This window comes from Herpailurus yagouaroundi, unplaced genomic scaffold (genome assembly GCF_014898765.1).
Source record: "Herpailurus yagouaroundi ecotype Mexico unplaced genomic scaffold, PumYag 191, whole genome shotgun sequence".
Classification (NCBI taxonomy): domain Eukaryota; kingdom Metazoa; phylum Chordata; class Mammalia; order Carnivora; family Felidae; genus Herpailurus; species Herpailurus yagouaroundi.
Window position 1 is genome coordinate 6,652,408 of NW_024412422.1, and position 17,282 is coordinate 6,669,689.

At 47.4% G+C, this 17,282-nt stretch overlaps 1 protein-coding gene across 3 annotated transcripts in view; it reads left to right on the forward strand.

The window, feature by feature from the left end:
* NOS1 (nitric oxide synthase 1) overlaps positions 1–17,282 on the forward strand; it is a 182,141-nt gene that overhangs the window by 142,384 nt on the left and 22,475 nt on the right. For 2 of the 3 annotated variants that reach the window (XM_040443771.1, XM_040443770.1), the window contains exons 12-19: positions 1,664–1,858; positions 2,295–2,380; positions 4,666–4,810; positions 6,338–6,442; positions 7,351–7,409; positions 8,365–8,466; positions 10,735–10,851; positions 14,458–14,632. In XM_040443771.1, coding sequence (XP_040299705.1) covers positions 1,664–1,858; positions 2,295–2,380; positions 4,666–4,810; positions 6,338–6,442; positions 7,351–7,409; positions 8,365–8,466; positions 10,735–10,851; positions 14,458–14,632 — 984 coding nt within the window. The remainder of the gene's footprint in view (positions 1–1,663; positions 1,859–2,294; positions 2,381–4,665; positions 4,811–6,337; positions 6,443–7,350; positions 7,410–8,364; positions 8,467–10,734; positions 10,852–14,457; positions 14,633–17,282) is intronic. The other variant, XM_040443772.1, reaches the window with a different exon arrangement.

The following is a 17,282-nucleotide window of genomic DNA, read 5'->3' on the forward strand; positions in this document are numbered from 1 at the left end:
GGCACCAATGAGGTCCACTTCCCATCACGTACACCTAATCTCCATTTTGGATCTTGGGTGGGGACCATTGGAGGAAGCGGTAATAGGTGGGGGAGGGGAGCTGTGACCTGTTGCTTATGATCGGTGACAGTTGGGCTGGCAGGCCGCCTCCTTTGTGTCCTGCCCACCCCTTCGGGGTTCAGACTATCACACAACAGACACAAGTACTCATCCTCATTAACCAGACACGCACAGGCTTCTCAATGCGTGGCGCTGTGGTAAATGATATTTTGTAGGATGAGTTTAGCATTTATCATCTAAACCATGATACTCGTTTTTAAGTTTAGTTTATTTATTTTGAGAGAGAGAGAGAGAGAGAGAGAGAGAGAGAGAGAGCATGCATGCAAGCAGGGGAGGGGCAGAGAGGGAGAGAGGGAGAGAGAGAGAAACCCAACACAGGGCCCGAACTCATGAACCGTGAGATCACGATCTGAGCCGTAATCAAGAGTTGGATGCTTAGTTGACTGACCGCCCGTGTGCCCCAAACCATAATCCTTTGGAGGGCAAAAGGAAGACACTGCTGATAATAATGCCAGGGTGATGGGCGTAAGCTGGCGTTCTCCTGGGCAAACCTGTCGACTGCAGAGTAGAGCTCACGCTCTGTTAACAGAGCTCAGCTCTATCCTCTGGGGGCTGAGTCTGGGAAGCTAGACCCTCCCAGACACGCACGGAAGGCACACAGAGAATGAACGCGTCACGTCATCGGTGGACACGAATGTGAACTGCAGGCCCCCAGGTCAGGAGCAGGGAGAATGGATACGCTGAGGAATATCCCAGGGAAGAGACAGGCTGAGATGGCCTGAGACGGAAGCAAGCCCCCTCTTCTCTCTCTCGGCCATGGGCGAGTGAGGCCTCGGGAGACGTTGAGGAGGATGGAGTGTGGTTCAGTGGGCTTGAGACAGCAGGGATGTGAGCAGGATGAGTGGCTGAGGACGGGGAGTGGGCAGAGAGGGGAAGCACTGTTTACACACGGTGGGAATCCAGACCGGCCCACCAGAGGGGGCCCCGGGGCCGGTTATCCAGATTTGCAGTCCACCCACCTCTATTGCGATTTCTGCCTCGCGGTGTTAATAAACCCATCCTTGGGGCGCCCCTTCTGGGATTCTCTCTCTCTCTCTCTCTGTCTTCCCCCTTGCTCACTTGCGCCCTCTCTCTCTCTCTCTCAAAAACTAAATAAATGGATAATAAACCCATCCTTAATACTTAAAATTCTTTACTTTAAGAGGATTCTGTATCACTGCCATAAATGGAGAGTATCGGTTGCCATAAATAGAAGGTAATTATAATATTAAATTAATCAGCAAATAAGCAGAAGGAAAACAGCACAGAGTTGTCAAATTCTAGCTAAATGCTGCCTGAGGGTCCTCTCTCTTATTTAAAAAAAAAAGGGGGAGGGAGGGAGAAAGGAGAGCGGAAAATTGGCAAGAGAGGTATTAAAAGATGTATTAGCGTCAAAAGGAGACTCTTCCCTGGATGTGAGTGAGAGAGAGATGCAGAGAATCAGCTCACCAGGCCTCGCAGCATCTCCAGAACCACCCTTTGGGAAGCGCTCCCCGTGGAGAAGGGAGTCCCGGAAACACCCCAGCTCCCCTCCCGCCTGACTGTGCCCCCTCTCCTCCCGCAGAGTGACAAAGTGACCATCGTTGACCACCACTCTGCCACCGAGTCCTTCATCAAGCACATGGAGAATGAATACCGCTGCCGGGGGGGCTGCCCTGCCGACTGGGTGTGGATTGTGCCCCCCATGTCTGGCAGTGTCACCCCTGTCTTCCACCAGGAGATGCTCAACTACCGACTCACCCCGTCCTTCGAATACCAGGTCCCGCCCCTTCCGGCCTCTTTTGTGCTAAGTCTCCAATACCTGGTATATGCATGTTTGGCTCCAAGCATGTCTCAACTCAGACTTCCTCTGCGGACGCCCAAGTGCTCCATAGTCCACGTGGCTAGCGGCTCCCATATTGGACAGCGCGGCCCTAGCCAGAACACTAATGGAGACAAAGGGAGTGGTCAGGGGTCCCCAGGAGAGGGCTTCAGAGGGACCAAGGGCTGAGTGAGAAGGTCTAGCAGGACAACACAGGCAGACTGGACCGGCCACTCAGGGCAAGGACCGCTGTGGTCACCGCCGGCACGTCTCCTCCCTTCAGGGGCTGAGGGTTGGGCATAGCTGGGCAGCCACAAGTACCCAGGGAGTCCCAAGCCTCTCCCAAGAGGAGCCAGATTTGCTCACTGCAGTGACCATCGTCCTCTCTTCCCAGCCTGAGCCTTGGAACACCCACGTCTGGAAAGGCACCAATGGAACCCCCACAAAGCGGCGAGCCATCGGCTTCAAGAAGCTGGCAGAGTAAGTCTCCTGGAAATAGGTGGGGACTGGAGGTGCCTCCAAACTCGGAGAACGCCAGAGAAGGAGGCTGGGCAGATGCCTATGCCTCTGACCTCTTGTGCGATGTGAGTTCTCCATTTTCTCTGACCACCTCGTGCCTTCTGTGCCTGAGGGCCTGAGATATGGATGTTGGGCCAACCTTTTTTCCTTCCCAACCTCACTTTCCTCACCTCTGTTTCCTAAATTCTTGTCTTGGAGGCAATGGCGTTTTGATAAACCAGCTGTTCTAATAATAATAATAACAACAATAACAACAACAGATGTGTAACATTTGTCCATTTCCAGGGTGTAAATACTCCCCCCATGGCCAATTTCAAGCTGCTAACAGGAAGTCACTGAACCCAGAGGAGGGAGGAGCTGGTACAAGCCGACCCGGGAGGGCTCTCTCTCACTCAGGGCTGAACTCTAACATCGCTCCTTCAGTCGTTCATTCATTCATTTGGCCAGCAAGTGAATACCGAGTGCCTGTTCTGTGCCAGGCACTGTGCTAGGCTCCAGCAATGCCTGATCAGCCAGTTAAATGATGTTCTTGTCAAAGCTCAAAGCCATTCACTTGTCCAAGAATCACACAAATACAGTGCGCCATCGAGGAATGGTCTCGCGGTGCCGTAAATAGACCGAACCCAGTTTGGGAGGTCAGAGAGGGCTTCCTTCAGAAGATGACAATTGGGCTGAAGAATGAGATGAATAGACTAAGCTGAGCAAAGGAGAAGAGGGAAGGGGCTTATGGGCCAAGGCCACTGAAGAGTAATAGGCCTGAAGAATGTGTGGCCAGCCAAAGGACCCGCTGACAAGTGAGGTGGGGCTGACCGAGATGATCGAATGGGGATGCCAGCCTTCTCCTAAAGAAAGCGAATTCCACTGGCCCCTTCAGCAGAGACCCCTGTTTGGAGTTAAAGTGCTGGCACAGAAGCTAGGCATGCACTGAGCTGCTCCTCCATTGGCCCTCTTGGGTCCAGAACTCTCTGGATACAATCCCTAGATGTACAACAGGTGCCACGCAGGCCACAGACCCCAGAAGCGAGGGCTGTGGATCCCACAGGGACTCAAACCCAGGTCCTGGCTCCGTTCCCATGGCCCAGAGCACCTGTCTCCCTCTCTCCCATCTCCCAGCCAAAAGAGAACACATCAGCAGCCATTCTTTCCTAACCAGAGAATCACAGATATTCTCAGGGAGAGCAGCCTTTGGCTTCAGTTCGGTTCAACTGTTTCTGGGAGAAGAAGGGAGGAAGAAATCTAAAACATTAATTGCACTATTAAGTGAGGGGTAGAAACAATGGGAGTTAATTATAGATGCTTTTTTATGCTCCAGTCATTCAAAGGGAATCCTCCAGGCACCTTTTATTCGTTTCTGTTTCTCCCCCTTGGCTCAGAATGCTCCTGCAATGTGGGTGGTTTCCCTGATTCTAAAAAATGATGAATTTACCATCAATAATCCCCAGGTGAGGGTAATTAGCGATTTGTCTACTCTGAGGTTCCTAATAGAGCCGGGATGCTGGCTCAGAAGGTGAGCCCAGCCATTCCCGAGCCACTGCCTGTCTGCCACCCCCGTGCCCTGGTAGATGGGAAGAAAGGAACACTGGCTCTGAATTCTCCATTTGGCAAGAGAGAGCCTCGACTTGATATTTCAACTCCCCAGGGCTCCGGTGGTAGCAGCATCTTTAAAAATCATCCCTTCTTTTGATATTTATTTAGCACCTATTAGATATCAGACTCTGTGCGAGACTCTGAATATGCAAGCCTGACTAAACCAGACCAGTCCTTCCTTTGTGGATCTATAAACCTCTAAATTTCCTTCTAATTCAATGCCTGGTGATTTATTAGTGATTCTCTCTCTCTCTCTCTCTCTCTCTCTCTCTCACACACACACACAAATGTAAGCCCCGTGACACCTACTTTTTTATGTTCCTTAGCTCCTATAACTATACCTAGCAGATGTTCTGCACTCAACAAATGTTTAATGAATGAACGAATGAATGAATGAATGAACGAATGATTGTCTTCGGGGGCAATGCTTGGCAAACCAAGGTTCTCAAGACTAGGTTTGGACAACCAAGCAACAAACTAACAAAACCAACCATGGTTTTAAACTTGGGCTTCTAGTGTCCCTAAAACCATCAGAGATCAAGAGAGTAAGTTCTCTCTCGTTACATTTCGAGGATCATGGTTCTGGCCCCAAAGTCCCAGCCTAGCATCTTCCCTTTTTTCTACATTTCCCATTTTCCTCTCCATTCTTTTCTCTCCAGAGCCGTCAAGTTCTCAGCCAAGCTTATGGGGCAGGCAATGGCCAAGAGGGTCAAGGCGACCATCCTTTATGCCACAGAGACGGGCAAGTCGCAGGCCTATGCTAAAACCTTGTGTGAGATCTTCAAACATGCCTTTGATGCCAAGGTGAGTCGGGGGAAGCGTCAGCTCCCTGGCCCCTGTGGTATGTATAGTTGGAAGGGGAGAGAGTGGAGTCAACAGAGAAGAACCTTTGAGAATGGATGATAGCACATCCCGAGGTAGCCATCAACACACATATGCACATCCACCTAAATTTCAGGGGACTTTGATGTCCTCTCTTCCCATGACCTTCTAGGAGTCTAGGAGTCCACAAATTGAAACCCCATCTCAGAGCAAAATCTTAGAGGGTTTATGAAAAAAAAAAACATTCTGGGGTCAGCTTGGGAAGCTCTGCATTAAACACAGTTCAGTGGGTTTCTTTGCTGAATGACTTCTTGGAGGCTTGAATTTGCAAGTCTGTACGGCTGACCCTTGAAAAACATCGGGGTTAGGGGCACTGAAAATCCACATGCATCTTTTGACTCCCAAAAACTCAACTACCAATAGCCTATTGTTGACCAGAAGCCTTACTGATAACATGAACAGTTGATTGACATGTTTTGTATGTTACATGTATCATTACCATATTCTTACAATGAAGTAAGCTAGAGAAAGGAAAATGTTATTAAAAAACCATAAGGAAGAGACAATGCATTGACAGTACTGTATTTATTGGAAAAAATCCATGTATAAGTGGACACACACAATTCAAACCCACATTGTTTTAGGTCAGCTGTATTCTTTTTTTTTTTTTCAACGTTTATTTATTTTTGGGACAGAGAGAGACAGAGCATGAACGGGGGAGGGGCAGAGAGAGAGGGAGACACAGAATCGGAAACAGGCTCCAGGCTCTGAGCCATCAGCCCAGAGCCCGACGCGGGGCTCGAACTCACGGACCGCGAGATCGTGATCTGGCTGAAGTCGGACGCTTAACCGACTGCGCCACCCAGACGCCCCTAGGTCAGCTGTATTCTAATCTCCCAATGAGAAGGGGATAGAATATAAACATGTTTGTGCATGACTCACTTATTTTCAAGGAGCCTCTCGGAAGTCTGGGCTTCCCTAGAACCTACTTGGAGAAATGTGGCCCAAGAGATGCTAAGATAGAGGGCAATAATCTTCCTTAAGGCAGGGATCTCGGACTTACTTGGCCCAGGCCCCATACTGCTGGAGGGAGGATTAGCAAGGAGACTGAGCAGACCTGGTCAGATCCAGCCAGGCCATTCCCAGCCTAAAAGTGGTCAAGAAGATTCCCGGATCAGTTGGTTATAAGAAGCCCAACGATCTCAATCAAGATCTGTCTCTATTAGCGGCCAACCCTTCCACCATTGCCCCAGGTTCTTTGTGGTCCTTCAGGCCACTGTGACTTTAGAAAGGTCCCACACCACCAAAAAGCTTTTAGTGCTACCCACTTGAGCCCATTGCATAGTGACACCCAGAACTTTTGGTTCTTCTTCCAAAGGAGATGGCTCAAGATGACTCATCTTTTTCCTCTCTCTTCTTCTCCTTCACTTTTTGTTCTCTCTTACCTCTTCTCCTTGTCACCACCTCACTTCCTCTCCCCCCACCATCCCTTCCCCCTCACCCACCTAGGTGATGTCCATGGAAGAATATGACATTGTACACCTGGAACATGAAACTCTGGTCCTAGTGGTTACCAGCACTTTTGGCAATGGCGACCCCCCAGAGAATGGGGAGGTAAGACGAGCTTTCACCTGTTCTAGCATGTTCCCCATCAGGGGGAAGAAGGAGGGGCCTCAGTTACACCTGCTGTTCAGTTAGCAAATCCTCCCAGAGCCTCAAAGCCCACGACTTGGATTTGGATCCAAGTTCACAAAGATTTGGGACAGTTCCAAGACCTCAGCCTATTGGTGCCCACTGATGAGCCAATCTTTAGTGACAATGCTGTCGCCTTAGTGAGCTACTTCTTTTGGAATGGATGCTCCAATTAAGAGCTTGGCATCCCCTGCTCCAGATGAGAGAAGTAAAGTCAATACTACTTGGCAATGAGAAAGAATGAAATACGGCCTTTTGTAGCAACATGGATGGAACTGGAGAGTGTTATGCTAAGTGAAATAAGTCATACAGAGAAAGACAGATACCATATGTTTTCACTCGTATGTGGATCCTGAGAAACTTAACAGAAGACCATGGGGGAGGGGAAGGGGGAGAAAAAGTTAGAGAGGGAGGGAGGCAAACCATAAGACTCAAAAAATGAGAATAAACTGAGGGCTGATGGGGGGGGTGGGAGGGAGGGGAGGGTGGGTGACGGGCATTGAGGAGGGCACCTGTTGGGATGAGCACTGGGTGTTGTATGGAAACCAATTAGACAATAAATTTCACATTAAAAAAATTTTGTAAAGAGAAAGCCACAATGGGGATTTGTGTGCTGGGAATTGGGGGTCCACACACTGTAGCCCTTTTATCAGCTGGCCCTTTCACACACATCTGCTGCCCAGCCTGAACCCCTAACCATCTCTAACATCCTGGCCCCCAGAGGCATCAGGCTCCTCTTTTACCAGCCAGGACCCCAGATGCTCAGTGCCCTACCCTATTCTGGGTTCTTAGACCCATGCTTCACATTTTACTCCTCTCTTGGCTTCCAGAAATTCGGCTGTGCTTTGATGGAAATGAGGCACCCCAACTCCGTGCAGGAGGAAAGGAAGTAAGTGAATGACCCTCCAGGGTCACATGACATACTCTGCGGGTAACTGAAGATCGTCTTTTGGCCTCTGGGGTTCACATTTGGGTTCTGGCTGGGTTTTGTGACGTAAAGCCCCTTTGTGAGCAATTTTAGCTGGGGGGTGTCTGGAGTCCACTGGGGCTGATATTTTCGCTTCTCTGGTAACTTCACAGCCCCATGTCTCAGTTTCCTTGTCCATACAAATGCCTGCCTTAACTTCTTGTAAGAATCAAAGGAGGAAATAGATATAATAGCTCTAAGTGTCTTATGAAAACTTAGAAGCCCTATGTAAATACCAATTCTTATTATCTTTCCCCTTCGGAAACCTACATTCAAAAACAGCAAAAGTGAGCTCCTTTCCCTAAAACGTTTCCATCAGACGCTCACGGTGGAGTTGTAGCTAATGTAGAGGTTGAGTTCAGTAGATAAGATACCTCACAAGGCAAAAATGAAACAAACCAAAAAAACCTGTAGCCAAAAGACATTCATGCTGAAATCGCATCCCAATGTCAGGTTGGGTTCTAAAGATATTTCCTAAGGTGACAAATACCTGTAATGATGACCACCCTTGCGAAGCCTGTAAGTCCCCCCTAAAGTAGACAACATATGGCGTGTGCATGTTGAGCTGTCTTTCCATTAGGCCAACACGGCGTCTCCTCCAGCTTGGAGCAGAGCAGACGCCACAGCTGACTGGTGTTTGGAGATGGCGGTCTGCGGAAAACCTCTCCTGGGTTTCTCTTAGCCAAGCACCTGTTGCCAAACTCACATACATTCGTTCCATATCCAAGGGGTAGCTGAGTCCCTCGTGATCGGTCATCTTTGACCATGAGCACCTGAGTCCTCGCTCTCCCTGCCCTTCTTTCCCAGGTGGCCATCACAGGCTCCCCCTCACCCCTCCTTCAGGGAGAGAGAGGGCACCATCCATTCTCCCCTCTAGGTACCCGGAACCCTTGCGTTTCTTTCCCCGTAAAGGGCCTCCCCTCCCCCAAGGTGACACAGAAGTCCATGGTCTGGCTGCAGCCCGTGACAGCCAGCAGAGGTAGAGTGCGTGTGTGCATGTGTGTATGTGTGTGCATGCGTGCATGTGTGTGCAGGCGTGCGTGTGTGTGCACATGCATATGTGTGCATGTGCATATGCATGCGTATGTGTGCAGGCATGCATTATGTGCACGTGTGCGTGCATGTGTGTGTACATGTGCGTGTGTGCACATGCGTCCGTGCACATGTATATAGCGCGTTCATATGTGCATGCAGGCGTGTGTGCGCAAGGCGTGTGTGATTGTGCACATGTGCACGCATGTCCGATGCCCAAGCATCCAAAGCCACCTCTGGGTATCAAGGAGACCTGCCCTCTAACCCGGGCTGTGCCACTAACTCACTAAGCAGGCTTGAGCAAGGCGTTTGACCTCTCTGGACCTCAGTCTTTCTCATCTGCCAAATGGGGAGAACCCATCTCTGCCCTGACCACCTCTGGGACTTGTTGAGAGGATCAAAAGATAAAAACAAAGAGGAAAGCATTTGGAAAAACCTCAAACCTCATACAAATACATGTGCTGTTATTTTTAACCCACAACCATCAACCATCCCTCCCACACTAACAACACAGCCACCCCCTGATATGTTGCATGACTTATTTGGAGAAGTGACTCAGTGTGAGACTATTTTAGGGCAGAAAATACACTTACATATATTTAGAACTTTCCTGACGCTGGAACAAAAACTTTGAAGAACATCCAGCTTAGAAACCCTGCTGCCAGAATGCACAGTGTCTTTTTTTTTTTTTTCTTTCGTCTTCTGCACTCATATTTGTTAAGCTGTTGTGTTTTGGTTTTGGTCTCTTGTTTTGGGGGGAGTTGTTCTGTTTCGGTTTTTTGGTCTGGGGATTTTCTTTTTGTTTTTATTTTGTTTTTGCCTTGTCTGAGAACAAACCTTACCACTTTTAAAGGAAAACGGGGAAACTGGATCTTTCTTTGAAGTCTCAAAGCTCCTGAGCCTCTCGTGCTGAGGTCTTGAGTTCCAGTGCCATCTTCCTTCCCCTTCAAAATCGTCTAACAAGAAATTCAATCTCTTTTTATGCCATGTCTCAGTGCGGAATGTTTTCCACATTGACTTGAAGTGGGAAATGTGACAGATGCTTGAAACATCCAAGGACCATAACTTGATGAAGAGAGAGTACTGAATGGGAATTGTCCAGCACGATCCAATGAGCTTTCTAAATGCTCTATGTCTGTGCCATCCGATAGGGCAGCCACTAGCCACACGTGGCCCTTGAGCACTTGGCATGTGGCCAGTGCAAGTGAGGAACAGAATTTTTAACTGTATTTATTTTGAATCAATTTAACTTTACTTTTAAATAGCCACATGTACGGGCGCCTGGTGGCTCAGTTGCTTAAGCGTCCGACTTCGGCTCAGGTCATGATCTCACAGTTTGTGGGTTCGAGCCCCGCCTTGGGCTCTGTGTTGTCAGCGCGGAGCCTAGAACCTGCTTCGGATTCTGTGTCTCCCTCTCTGCCCCTCCCCTACTCTCTCTCTCAAAAAATGAATAAACATTCAAAAAAGTTTTTTTTAAATAGCCACACAGAGATACCAGAGTGGACATCCCCAGTTAGTTCCTGGCTACTCAAAGTTAGGTCTGGGGATCAGCAGCATTGGTGCCTCTTGGATGCTTGTTAGAATGCAGAACTTTAGGCCCTGCCCAGATCTGCTGAATTAGAATCTGCACTTTCTGGGGCGCCTGGGTGGCTCAGTCGGTTAAGCATCCGACTTCGGCTCAGGTCATGATCTTACAGCACATGGGTTCGAGTCCCTCATCTGTCTCTGTGCTGACAGCTCAGAGCCTGGAGCCTGCTTCAAATTCTGTCTCCCTCTCCCTCTCTGCCCCTCCCCTGCTCATGCTCTGTCTCTTTCAAAAATAAATAAACATTAAAAAATTAAAAAAAAAAAAAGAATCTGCACTTTAACAGCATCCCAAGATGATTCTTGTGCTTGTTAAAATTTGGGAAGCAGCGAAGCGTTCTCTAATGGTTAGGGGGTGGTCTGATCTATTCGTGACTTTTTTGCCAATTAAATCATTTTGGCTGTCTGGCTCTCAAGATCCCTGAGTTGAGTATGGTCGGAAACCTCTTTAAATACAAGCGGGGTCATGTGCAGATGGCTAGCTCTAGTGGTGGGTGAGTAAGTTTATCCATTCTGGAAGAGTCCATGGAAGTGTTATGGTCTCAACCAACATGCAAGAGAAGGTCCTTGAAACAGGACCTCAGGAGGAGGTTCCAAGCCAGAGCTCACAGGGTCTCTTCTGTTTTGGCAGGAGCTACAAGGTCCGATTCAATAGTGTTTCCTCGTATTCTGACTCCCATAAATCATCAGGCGACGGGCCAGACCTCAGAGACAACTTTGAGAGTGCTGGACCCCTGGCCAACGTGAGGTGAGCAGGGGTCAAGGGCCTCAGGGAAGCCATCTTGGGGAACTGGATTTAGTTGCAAAGTGGGCTTAAGGTTCCTCCCTTGTATTCCTGTCCGTCTCTTGACTAACCAGCCGCACTCTAGCTCTCTGGGGACTCCCCTCGCCCCATTAAAGCACACTACCCAGACCCCTTCCTATACACACTCTGTCAGAGCCCCATCACCCAAATCTCGCCCCGTCATCAGCACATCATTTGTGCCAAAGGATATTAATCCCTGGAAATTACTCAGTAAGCTGCCCTTCCCAATGATATGTTACACCTAAGAGAAACTTCTGGAGACACCCTGCCATGCCCCAGTGGCTGTCAACCTGGGACACACATCAAAATCATCTGGAGATGTTTGCAATATACTGATAATCAAGCCCCATTTCCAGAGATTCTGATGTAATTGGTCTAGAATTGGGCAAGTATTGCTTTTTTTTTTTTTTTTTTAATTTCCCCAAGTGACTCTAATGTGCAGTCTGATTCAAAAAATACTGGCCTAACCCCATGTTTACCAAAGGGCAGTGGTCACATACCAAGAGATCATTTTATATGGGATACGGGCAGATATTTTATATTTCAACAGTTGGGAATGCGGTCCAATGAGCATTTAGAAAGAAAGAGAACTGTAGATCCCTGGTTTCACAGATGTTTGTGAAAACAAGGTTGATGCACACTGAGTATCCGGGCCTGGCCACAAATCTTTCCGACCTTTGCTAACCGAACCTTTTCCTACCTGCTCAGGACAGTGCTCGGTAGATGGAACACATCACGAGGGGTCCTGGATATTGAAGTCTTATGCCCAGTAGAGCACGTTGTAATAGACTTTATTTTTTCCAAGCAGTTTTAGGTTCACAGCAAAACTTAGAGGAAGATACAGAGAATTCCCATATATCCCCTCCCCCAACAGAAACAGCCTCTTCCAACCAGCAGCGTCTCCATCCAGAGTGGTCCATTGGTACGGTTGATGAACCTGCACTAACACATCATCATCACGCAAAGTGCATAGTGTACATCCGGGTTCACCCTTGGTGTTATTTTCTATGGGGTTTGACATCAGTGCGTTGTTTTAGTTTGACTTTGAAACACCGGTTTTGTGCATTGACAGCCGGACCCGGTTTTCTCTTGTTGAATCTATCACGGCTCAGAGCAGGCATTGGCAAGCTGTAGCCTGGAGACCCAATCCAGCCTGACCACTGTATGTTTTTACACAACCCATGAGCTGGGAGTGGTTTTTGCACTTGGACATTGGCAATTCACTTGAGGATAGAAACCGTTACCGTTGAACCCCAATTAAGCAAAATGCCACCCACCCCCCCAAACAAGGAACCCCAGTCTCATAGGTAGACATATGATTAAACAATCATCCTCAATAACTGTAATTAATAGTTTTTTAAATTTTTATGTCATCAATAAAAACGTGCAGGAATTTGTTTTCTCTCTGTTATGAAGGCATCCACATAACAGCTTGGATTTTGTTTCTTGGCCTAGAAACCTAAAAATATTTACGCTCCGGCCCCATGTCTAATAAGTTTGCCAATTCCTGGTTTGGAGGCTTAAAATGGGAAGTTTGAAACCCCCAGGTGAAGGTCATAATGGAAACGTGAGTCTAGGAGATGACTGGGAGGCAGGTCTTTAGGTGCATCGGGAAACGTATTAATGCATGAATTACCCGAACCACCTGCTAGTGAACACAAGTGGTTTTGGTGAGGTGGTGAAGACAAATTCAAAGCAAGCTAAACAGCGGTAATAAGTAAATAATAGTATCAGCAGCGGTCACATATGGTGACGTCGTGAACGTAAACATCGCATGTTTGAGGAACAACGGCTTAACCACAAAGCCATTACTCGTGCTGGGGATTTCCAGTCTCCTCCCTGGGCTGATGTTAAGGGGGGCGTGGCTTGGGAAGGAAGTTCCTGGCCCCCCTCCAACCAGTCCACTCCTAGTTATCAGCTCTCCTGCCACACCATCACCCTTGGAGGAAAAGGTGAGGAACCCACCTCCAGGAAGGGCATGAGCGGGCAGGTGGGGGAGGGGGGCTGAGGGGGCAAACACTGCCTAATCCCATGTACTTTCTTTAGAAAGCCTCTACAACCAGGGAAAGCAGGAGAGGAGAAGAGGCCCAGAGAGGAAGCATGCATGTGGGATTAAAAGAAGCAGATGTTAACCCATGCTAACCTTCACCTGACCCGTGAGACCCCCGGAGCCATGTCAAGTGCATTCTCCAATGACAGAGAGAATGGGAGTCCCTTCCCAGATTCCCCTCCTCCTCTCTGCTTCCCCCATCTCGATCTTTCGCCAACCTGACCCCTTCATTCTGAACAAACGGATTGGGAGGCAGAGGCAGAGACAGTATGGAATAGCCCACACGGATCCACGCCTGGGCTTGTCTGAGATGACAGTCTCCAGCAGAAAACTCCAGGCTAGGAAAGACGTGGGGTGGGGCGTTCTGGTCCCACTTGTGTGAACCTGTCACTTCTGTCCCAGTGACGTCGAGACCCACAGCCAGGACCAAGTGTCAGTCGGACAGCGAACTAGCAAGAGCGGCCATCTGACACACAGCCCTCCCCTTCTCATACCTCAGTCAAGGCCACCCCACCTTCACAGAGAGGAAAATCTCATTACCCTGACCCCCGCTGATTCAAGCAGCCACGTTTTCTTGGTGGCACCTATGCAGAGAGGGTTTGTGAGGCGAATTAATGTCAGAGACATTGCAAGGGGTGGAGTCAGCATCTTTATAAATCTTCCATCCCCTTGTAGAAGCACCTGTTTACACACCAACATTTGATGTGGGTTTTTTAAAGTTTTTATTTTAATTCCAGTTAGTCAACACACAGCGAACATTTGACGTGCTAATGACAAGGCCTTCTGATCTCGTTAATGCAGGTCCCTGAGGACTTCTGTGTTATGGTTTTCATTACCTGTGTACTTAAAACTAATCTGCTTGTGTCCCTTGTAGAATTCAAGCCCTCCCATAAAATAGACTAATTTCTCCAGCTTAGAAAGGGGCACACAAGACACAGCCAATGGTTCTGGGTCATCGCTATCCCCAGCTCATCCTCCTTAACCCAGGTGGGCTTGGGGCTGTCTGACCACCATGGGCTAATGGAGATGCTTCTGGCGATGCCAGATGTGTTAGTCTGCTCAAGCTACTGTAACAAAATATCAGAATGGGTGGCTTCAACAACAGAAATTTATCTGCTCACAGTTCTGGAGGCTGGAAGTCCAAGATCAAGGTGCCAGTAAGATTGGTCTCTGGTGAGGCCTCTCTTCCTGGTTTGCAGACGGCTGCCTTCTTGCTGTGCCCTCACATGGCCTTTCCTCTGTGCACATTCAGAGTGAGAGAATGCTGTTGGGTGTTTCTTCCTCTTCTTCTAAGGACACAAGTCCCATTGGACTAGGGACCATCCTTATGACTGTATTTAACCTCAGTTACCACCTCAAAGTCCCCATCTCCAAATACAGCCACCTTAGGGGTTAGGGTTTCGATATATGACTTTAGGGGAGACATGGAGTCCAAAAAACCAGAAGCCCCTCATGCCCCACAGTCCCCTAACCCAGACCATCTGTTGTCTCCTCGGCAGGTTCTCCGTATTTGGCCTTGGCTCCCGGGCTTACCCTCATTTCTGTGCCTTTGGGCATGCCGTGGACACCCTCCTGGAGGAGCTGGGAGGAGAGAGGATCCTGAAGATGAGGGAGGGAGACGAGCTCTGTGGGCAGGAAGAGGCTTTCAGGACCTGGGCCAAGAAGGTCTTCAAGGTAACCACCTGCCCAGATCCCAGAGACCCAGGGGGAGAAGTCATGACCCCCGAGACCTCCAAAGACAGAGTGCCTACACCATATGAAACAGAAGAAACCTGAGAGTACTTCTGGTATTTCCCCACCGTGTGTCCAGCCAGGATACAGCTTTAAACAACTCAGATGAGTTTGGGTGGCCTTAAAACACACATTCTTCACCCAGAATCTAACCTCCTGCATCACGGGCAAGGAGTTGGTCTATAAAACATTGTGCTCTTGGAATTTCAGAGCTGGGAGGAATCCATCCCTCGCTCACATTTGGTAGACAAGTAGACAAAAAAAACCATAAAGTAGGTTAGCCACACCAGGGGGCTGTGCCTCGACCTGGAACTCAGATCTCCCCGATTTGTCTACTTTGACATACTTATCCCTCTTGAGCTAGATCTTTGCTGACCAATGCAGGAGCCGCCGGCCCCATGTGCTATTTAAATGTAAATGTGAATGAATTCACATTCAGTAGGATGAATGGACAAGTGAATATAGTAGGTCTCTACAGTGACATATTATTTAGCCATAGAAAGTATAAAGAACTTATACCTGCTACAACGTGGATGGACCTTGAAAGCATTATGCTAAGTGCAAGAAGCCAGACACAGAAAGTCTATGATTCCGTTTAGATGAAGTGTCCACAATAGACAAACCCATACAGACAGAAATTAGAGTAGTGGTTGCTAGGGGGTTGGGGCCGTGGTTGTGCAACTGTGTAAATACACTCAAACCCACTGAATTGTACATTTGAAAGTGATGAATTTTATGTTACGTGAAAAATTTCTAGGGGCGCCTGAGTGGCTTAGTCATTTAAGCATCTGACTCTTGATTTCGGCTCAGGTCACGATCTCGCGGTCATGAGATCAAGCCCCACGTTGGGCTCTGCTCTGATAGAGTGGATCCTGCTTGGGATTCTCTCTTTCTCCCTCTCTCTCTGCCCCTCCTCCCCCTCTTTCAAAATAAATAAATAAACATTTTTTTAAAATTTGCATATATATGTACATAGAAATAATTAGGTGATTAATTATAATATATAATATTGTATATGAAGACAGAAATATTATATATTGCATAATTGCAGAAATATATTGATATTACATAAAATAATTAAATACATTTATATACTATAATAGATGTATAAAATTTTAATTTTTCATTAAATATGTAACTATTTAATATACACCTATTAAATAGAATTTTAAGAACTCTAATATACACATATTATATAGAATTTAAAATCTCATTCCTTGGCTGTGTATTTCATATTTTCAGCAGCCACAAATAGCTATTGGTTACTATATGAGACAGCACAGAACATTCCCATCATGATGGAACCTCGTATTGCACAGGGCTATTCTAGACATGAGGTCACAGGGGAAGAAATGCATAATGGCCTTCTATCTGCATGGGGGCATGATTCGATTGGCCATCCTGGGAAAAACGGAAAGCCATGAATACGGACCTGCCACCTGTCACCTGCTCCTTCCTCCACCCTGGAATGCATTCTCTTCAGCAGCCCCAGAAGAAAGCGGATTAGGTAGCTGCCTATCATCCAGTTAGCATTTTCCGTCCTGCATGTAAATGCAGATAGAAAGAGGGGAAACTGAGGCCCCTGAGCTAGAAGGATATTTATGGGGGGAGGCTGTGTCCATAAGCCTCTTTCTGGATTTCTTCCTAGATGAGGAGAACTGAGATAACTCGGCTCTTTTTACCTTGAGAAAACTATGGTTCTTGACTTCGTCAGCCAACTTCGATTGAACGCCCCAGAGTCAGGGTCTGCTACAAGCCCCTATACCCTTTGGTTATCACCGCCCCCCTCCCATCAAACTCCCAGTCCTGACAACCGCTAATCTACTTTCTGTCTCTGGGGAGCTGCCTGTTCTGGACATTTCATACGAATGAAATCATTTAATATGTGGTCTTTTGAAACCGGCTCATTCACTTAGCATGTTTTCAAGGTTCGTCCACATTGCAATATATATATTAGTACCTCATTGCTTTTTATGGCCAAATGATACTTTGCTGTACGTATATATCATATTTTGGTTAGCCGTTCATCAACTGATGGACATTTAGATTGTCTGAAAATCAACGCAAGGCCAAAAAAGGGTTAAATCTGCCCTTAAAAGCTTTTTAAGTATCCGTGGCTTTTATTCCAAAAACCTGAATTCCAAACAGTAATTCTTAGGACCACTAAAGTCGGAGAACTTATGAACTTGGCAAAAAAAAAAAAAAAAAAAAAAAAAAGGAAAAGAAAGGAAGAAAATTTGTATGTTCTGCTTTTAATGTAATTTTTTAAACCTTTAGAGGAAGATGGATGGGAAATTCTAAGGTGTTTATTTTCTTTTTTAATGTTAGGTCTCTACAAATATTGGTTTTAGGAATAAATGACGTAGAAGTTACATGTTAAGTAGAGGTTAAATCCTAAACTTATTAGTAAATATGATATGTCCAGCACATCAAAGGCGTTCAAAAAATACTGGATGGATTAGTGGATGGATTGATGGATGATTGGCTGGCAGGTATGTGGTGGGATGGAGAGATGGATGGGTAGGAGGGTAGATAGATGGAAGGAGGGAAGGAAGGAAGGAAGGAAGGGTAGGTGGAGAGATGGACAGATGGA